At 44.4% G+C, this 7455-nt stretch overlaps 1 protein-coding gene across 2 annotated transcripts; it reads left to right on the top strand.

The window, feature by feature from the left end:
- The first annotated feature begins 292 nt into the window (after positions 1-292).
- Positions 293-6933, top strand: LOC121855268 (cytochrome P450 3A2-like). Of its 2 annotated transcripts, XM_042350154.1 has the most exons (7): positions 293-400; positions 642-831; positions 1821-2511; positions 2873-3091; positions 4224-4284; positions 4808-4998; positions 6431-6933. In XM_042350154.1, exons 2-7 carry the CDS (start codon positions 649-651, stop codon positions 6658-6660), a joined length of 1575 nt encoding a protein of 524 aa, XP_042206088.1. In that variant the 5' UTR covers positions 293-400; positions 642-648; the 3' UTR covers positions 6661-6933. The 2 variants fall into 2 exon arrangements, with proteins under 2 accessions (XP_042206088.1, XP_042206087.1); XM_042350153.1 differs by lacking the exon at positions 293-400 and having other exon boundaries at positions 564-831.
- Positions 6934-7455: the final 522 nt, after the last annotated feature.

The raw sequence follows: 7455 nt of genomic DNA on the forward strand, positions 1-7455 counted from the left end.
ACTGAAGCATTTACTATTTGTTGGAGGAAGTAATAATTTATATGAATAAATTTACAATAGAAATGAAATACATAATTAGGTGTCGTGCTCTTGTATGTGTGTGTTCAATATGTAGAATGCCTCTTGTACACTGACGTGGAAACTTATCCTTTAAAGTAGCAAGACCAACTATCGTAATTCATTATTCTGTTGACGCAACCATTGATTATCTCCTACTCTCACTGATTAGGGGTAACTTCTCTTCAGGACCGAGTCTTGAGAACTTGGATATACTTTATAATATCAACAGTTGAAACAAATTATGAAAATGTGTTTGTTTTCAGTGTTGTTGTTGTGTACGTGTGACCAACAACGGTATGGATCGTAATTATGGGATATTATGATTCCGGCGGGTACAGAGGTGGGTGGATCTTGTCTGTTGTACCAGTCCTGTCTATATGTTGTTTTTGTCAGTTCATCTATAGTTTTCTTGCACATATATATTTCTTTGCGAATCGTCTGACCCTCTCATAACAACACTTAGGTTCAGACACTTAACAAGTACAGTACGACAACTCCGTCAGCGAGGAATGCTCTGGCAGCACTAGCACACTGTGATGGTGAAACACTGCGTTGCTAAAGAGTGTTACGCTTTACTGCAGGAGGACCATGTTGTTTACGGTGGCGCTGCTGGTGGTGACGCTGGTGACGGCGGCCTGGTTGTACTCCAAGTACTGTCATAACTACTGGGCGGCACGCGGGGTGGTCACTATACCAGGATACATTCCCTTCCTTGGCCACAGCCACAAGCTCTATAGAACGTCCTACCCAAGATGGCTGTACATTGATGAGGTAGGTCAGGAGGTGCACCAGGTGGCTGTACATTGATGAGGTAGGTCAGGGGGTGCTCCAGGTGGCTGTACATTGATGAGGTAGGTCAGGGGGTGCACCAGGTGGCTGTACATTGATGAGGTAGGTCAGGAGGTGCTCCAGGTGGCTGTACATTGATGAGGTAGGTCAGGAGGTGCTCCAGGTGGCTGTACTGTACATTGATGAGGTAGGTCAGGAGGTGCACCAGGTGGCTGTACATTGATGAGGTAGGTCAGGGGGTGCACCAGGTGGCTGTACATTGATGAGGTAGGTCAGGGGGTGCTCCAGGTGGCTGTACATTGATGAGGTAGGTCAGGAGGTGCTCCAGGTGGCTGTACATTGATGAGGTAGGTCAGAGGTGCACCAGGTGGCTGTACATTGATGAGGTAGGTCAGGAGGTGCTCCAGGAGGCTGTACATTGATGAGGAGGAGGTGCTCCAGGTGGCTGTACATTGATGAGGTAGGTCTGCCCAGGTGGCTGTACAGGTGAGGAGGGAGGACACCAGGTGGCTGTACATTGATGAGGTAGGTCAGGAGGTGCACCAGGTGGCTGTACATTGATGAGGTAGGTCAGGAGGTGCACCAGGTGGCTGTACATTGATGAGGTAGGTCAGGAGGTGCTCCAGGTGGCTGTACATTGATGAGGTAGGTCAGGAGGTGCTCCAGGTGGCTGTACATTGATGAGGTAGGTCAGGAGGTGCACCAGGTGGCTGTACATTGATGAGGTAGGTCAGGAGGTGCACCAGGTGGCTGTACATTGATGAGGTAGGTCAGGAGGTGCTCCAGGTGGCTGTACATTGATGAGGTAGGTCAGGAGGTGCTCCAGGTGGCTGTACATTGATGAGGTAGGTTAAGGGAAAAGATAGAAGGAACAATTTAGTTGGATTACTTATTGGTTAAAACAGATACAAGCGATGATAGATGGGTGTTTAATAAATACAAATAGCTGATTTCTCAATTTTTTCCCGCAGGTATACAAGAATCTTGCTGAATCTAAGTTCTGTGGGTACTACGAGCAACTTACACCCACTTTCATGCTGATGGACCCTGAACTAGTAAAGACTATCCTCATTAAAGACTTTGATCACTTTGTTGATCGCCGGCACATTCGTTTGACCTCAAAGAGGGACGGGGTGTTTACGGAAATGCTGACAACCATAAATGGGGACCACTGGAAGGGCATCCGCTCGGTGGTGTCCCCCACCTTCAGCTCCGGCAGGATGAAGGGGATATTCCCTTTGGTGGCGCTGAAGGCTGATGCTCTGGTAGATTATATACACAGACAAATAAAAAGCCACTCGGCTCTCCCACTTCAGAAAACCTTTGCTTTGTTTGCCCTGGAAGTCATCTCGTCTTGTGCCTTTGGGATGGAGACAAATGCTTTTGAATGTGGAGGAGAAACAACCTTTAATGTTATGGTGGAAAAACTATTCGCTGTATCTTTTTTCCGTAAGATAAAGTTGTTTCTGTACCTGTTATCTCCAAGGATTACCTCATTTTTTAAGATCAGCTTGACCGCGCCTGAGATAGTCTTCTTCGAGAACGTCATTATGGAGACAATGAAGCAGAGAGAAAAAGGCGGAAAGCGCGGCGACTTCCTGGACCTGATGATGGAGGCTCGTGAGGACCAGAAGGACCCCAACTTGAAGGCCCCAAAATACCGTAAAGTGATCTTTGATTTGTCTAATGAATTTTCTAATGATTTCAATAGATTTTCTTTACTGGTGAAGATAAGAAAATATTTCAAATCAATGGGCATTGATATTTGCTGTTAGTTCTTGGCATGAGATTTGAAGTTTTGATGAGTTAAATGTAAATGGTGAATTCTGCTGACGAGTATGAAATTTTGGGACACAATGTATGTGGGGCTCTGTCTTCACTGCCCGTCAGCTTCATCGGGTGCCAAATACTTACACATTTCTCTTGTTCTCTTTGTACCTTTTCTCACACCTCCCAACCATCTCCCATTATCAGATGGATCTTGTTTCGAGTACATAGCTTGAACACCAGTTTCCTTCTACAGCACTGAAGGACGCTACTATTGTGGCCAACTCCATATTATTCATCCTAGCCGGGTACGAAACCACGGCCACCACCCTCTCCTTCGTCGCCTTCCTTCTGGCTCAGCACCCCGAGCAACAGCAGCGCCTGCGACAGGAACTGGAAAACATTGTCAAGGAATATGGAACACTCACCTACCAAGGCATCATGGAGGCCAAGTTTCTCGATGCTTGCATATCAGGTAAGTGACCTGGGTGAGGTTATATTATGTCTAATTTGCTGAAACAGGAGTCACTCGATGTTGGTGTTTCAGTGAGTCTATTTGGCGTGGGCGGTGTCTGTTATGTCTGATACTTTGCAATAACTAAAGGGGATAAAAATAAGATGGATAGATGCAGAACTTGAATATCAAACCTTAAGATCTGGTGTGTGTTATGACCGCCATACTGAATAACTTGAGTGATACATTTGGCTTTTGTTTAATGCTAATAAGTTGATGTTAAACGTATATGGAGACCAATAAAGGATCAGGCTATAGGGGATGAATATTAAAAAAAAATTCATAGTTGTAAAATTAATAATGAATTGTATGTGAAGGTCATCACTATTAAAAGCAATTTCTTATAGTACTGTAACAGCAGGAACGGAAGACTATTAGCGAATTAAGAATACACCCCCCGTACAGATTTCAGATTCAGATTTGCCCCCGAGGGGACTAGTTTATTGGGCACCCCATTATATCCTGTGCAAGATGAAGCGCAGAAGCGTTTACAGCGCCCAACAGGGAAGTATGAAAAGTTCATACTTGCCTTTATGACTCGTACATTAAGGGCGTAAAAGCCTGAAGGGTCATAGGTCTTGTCAAGTTACATAAAGTGAGAGAATGATGAGTGTGTGGGGGGAAAGTTCCCGGTACATTTCATCTGTTTATGGCAAAGAGTGGCAGGTCCCTAATAATGTCAAATGCCAGGCCTGTGACTAGGAGGAGGGATATCTGGTCTGGGAGGGAAGAGGTGTTGGTAATCACTCGACTTGCATCTCTCTCAAAGGTTGTGCCAGGGTCAGCTGATTCATTAAACACCGCTCGCTCGCGACCACTCTCTCACTCACTCCATACTACTAGATAAGGATGTTCACACTTAACAGAAGTGTTATTTAAAATGATATTCCCAACACTTCCCCAGAGAGAAGTCATAAATTATTCCCTCCGATCATATCTGCTACTCAATAAACAGAAAATGCCCAGAAGTGTTTACATCAAGCCCTGCCACGTAATAGTTCCAGAACTTAATTAAAACAATTAGTGTGATACCAAAACAGCTATCACAAGCTGTGTTACAGTATCGTGGTTACTAAAACAGGTTTCGTTACAGAGACATCAAGGGTGCACCCCACGGCCCATTACTTGGAGCGGATGTGCACCAAAGACTACAAGTAAGACAAAAAACTTTACCTACTTCTCATTAATGTTGAGTTAATAGCCATAAGAGATGTCGACATAAGGTATTCAATATATTGTTATTATGTAATGCAATAACATTACCATTCGCCACAACTATTTTTCCATTGCCACAAGCGTAAGTAACGACATAAGCTAAAGTTTTTGTGGTACCTAGGAATAGAGACAAACTTTGTTGTAACTTGACTGGTAGGATCGAATATTAGATCAAGTAACCTCACTCCAGCTGTATGGAAAGGAGACTGGCCAACAGATTCATAGAGACGAGGAAAATTATATATCTCAGAGTTTATCAAAATACTTTATCAGATTTATAAACACTTTGAATACGAGTCCTTTGATGTCCAGTTTATGTGACTAGTAAATGAAAAGTTAAAAAGTTGAAAATTTATACTCCTTTATAAATAATGTCCAAAAGCAAACTGTGTAATGACCACCATATTAAATACCTTGAGGATAGTTCGTTGGGTTCAGAAGATTAACTGGTGATCCTTTTAGCCTCCCAGGTACTGATTTGATCATCCCAGAGAAGACCATAGTAAGCATCCCAAACTGGAGCCTCCACCATGACCCTCAGTACTGGTCTGACCCAGAAGTCTTCAGGCCAGACCGATTCCTGCCAGAGAACAAAGACAAAGTTAAGAGTGGTACTTATCTTCCCTTCGGTCTTGGTCCGAGGAACTGTATTGGTGAGTGGTGATAGGAACTATTGGTGAGTGGTGATAGTAAATGAATTGGTGAGTGGTGATAGTAAATATACTGGTGAGTGGTGATAGTAAATATACTGGTGAGTGGTGATAGTAACTGTATTGGCGAGTGGTGATAGTAACTGTATTGGCGAGTGGTGATTGTAACTGTATTGGCGAGTGGTGATAGTAACTGTATTGGCGAGTGGTGATAGTAACTGTATTGGCGAGTGGTGATAGTAACTGTATTGGCGAGTGGTGATAGTAACTGTATTGGCGAGTGGTGATAGTAACTGTATTGGCGAGTGTGATAGTAACTGTATTGGCGAAAGGTGTTAGTAACTGTGGTATTGGCGAGTAAGATAGTAACCGGTATTGGCGAGTGGTATAGTAACTGTATTGGCGAGTGGTGACAGTAACTGTAGCCTGGCGAGGCAGATAGTAACTTTCGTATTGGCGAGGGTGAGGCAATCAGAATATGGTGGTGATAGTAACTGCATTGGCGAGTGGTGATATAACCGGCTACAGGTATTGCAACCGTATTGGCGAGTGGTGATTGTAACCGTATTGGCGGCGGGGTGATAGTGAACCGTATTGGCGAGTGGATAGTAAATCGTGTTGGCGAGGTGATAGCAACTGTAATATGAGTGTGATAGTAAATCGTATTGGCGAGTGGGTAGATAGTAACCGTATTGGCGAGGTGATAGTAACTGTACATGAGTGGTGATAGTAACCGTATTAAGGAGTGGTGATAGTAACCGCATTGGCGAGTAAGAGGTAACTGTAATGGCGAGTGGTGAGCAGTAACTGGCTACGAGTGGGTAGATTGTAAACCGTGGCTATGAGTGGTGATTGTAATCATATTGGTGAGTGCATCAAAATCCGTATTGGCGAGTGGTGATAGTAACTGTATTATGAGCAGATAGCAAAGCTTGGCGAGTGGTGATAGTAACGTATTGTGGCGGTGCCAGTGTCTGTATTGGCGAGGTGATAGTAACCGTATTGGTAGAGTGCAGCAGTAACTGTATTGGCGAGTGGTGATAGTAACCGTATTGGCGAGGTGATAGTAACTGCTTGGCGAGTGGTGTAGTAACTGTGATGATGGCGAGGTATAGTAACTGTATTGGTGAGTGGTGATAGTAACTGTATTGGTGAGTGGTGATAGTAACTGCATTGGTGAGTGGTGATAGTAACTGTATTGGTGAGTGGTGATAGTAACTTTATTGGTGAGTGGTGATAGTAACTGTATTTGTGAGTAGAGTTAGTAGCTGTATTTGTGAGTGGTGATAGTAACTGAATTGGAGAGTGATGATGGTAACTGTATTGGTGAGTGGTGCTAGTAACTGTATTGGTGAGTGGTGATCTATTATTCTATAAAATAAATTAACTCGGCTTTAGAGAGTATTGTTATCTCCTCCTGTGTCTGCCCTCACAGGAATGCGGTTCGCCTTGATGGAGACCAAGTTGGCGCTGGCGAAGACTTTCCTGGAGTTTGAGGTGAGCTGCGCACCTGGCCAAGAGCAGATGGAGTTTGCTAAAGAAATTAGAATCATGAAACCTTCACCAGACATGAAAATCGTCTTCAAGCCGTTGATCAACTGTGAACAAGAACTGGCACGGAGAGACTGTGACTTCTCCCACACTGTTGCGAAGGAGGAGCAGTGATGTAGAGGAGGAGGAACAGTGGTGTAGAGAAGGAGGAACAGCGGTGTAGAGAAGGAGGAACAGCGGTGTAGAGGAGGAGGAGCAGTGATGTAGAGGAGGAGGAGCAGTGATGTAGAGGAGGAGGAACAGTGGTGTAGAGAAGGAGAAGCAGTAGTGTAGAGGAGGAGGAACAGTGGTGTAGAGAAGGGGGAACAGTAGTGTAGAGAAGGAGGAACAGTAGTGTAGAGGAGGAGAAACACTGGTGTAGAGAAGGAGGAACAGTAGTGTAGAGGAGGAGAAACACTGGTGTAGAGAAGGAGGAACAGTGGTGTAGAGGAGGAGAAACACTGGTGTAGAGAAGGAGGAACAGTGGTGTAGAGGAGGAGAAACACTGGTGTAGAGAAGGAGGAACAGTAGTGTAGAGGAGGAGGAACAGTAGTGTAGAGGAGGAGAAGCAGTAGTGTAAAGGAGGAGGAACAGTAGTGTAGAGAAGGAGAAGCAGTAGTGTAAAGGAGGAGGAACAGTAGTGTAGAGAAGGAGGAACAGTGGTGTAGAGAAGGGGGAGCAGTGGTGTAGAGGAGGAGGAGGAGGAGGAGGAGGAACAGTGGTGTAGAGAAGGGGGAACAGTAGTGTAGAGGATGCGAGGATGAGCAACAGCAAAGTGCTGTCAGGAACTTGTACGAAAATTCTCCTCAAATTATCAGCATCAATAACTTCGATTGTGATAGTGAACACCTATTGAAGAAGTCATGAATAGAACAATAACAATTTATTCATAATTTATTTTTAGCAGTTGGATATTATGTACTGCACCAT

Source organism: Homarus americanus, unplaced genomic scaffold (assembly GCF_018991925.1).
Source record: "Homarus americanus isolate GMGI-L3 unplaced genomic scaffold, GMGI_Hamer_2.0 scaffold25795, whole genome shotgun sequence".
Lineage (NCBI taxonomy): Eukaryota > Metazoa > Arthropoda > Malacostraca > Decapoda > Nephropidae > Homarus > Homarus americanus.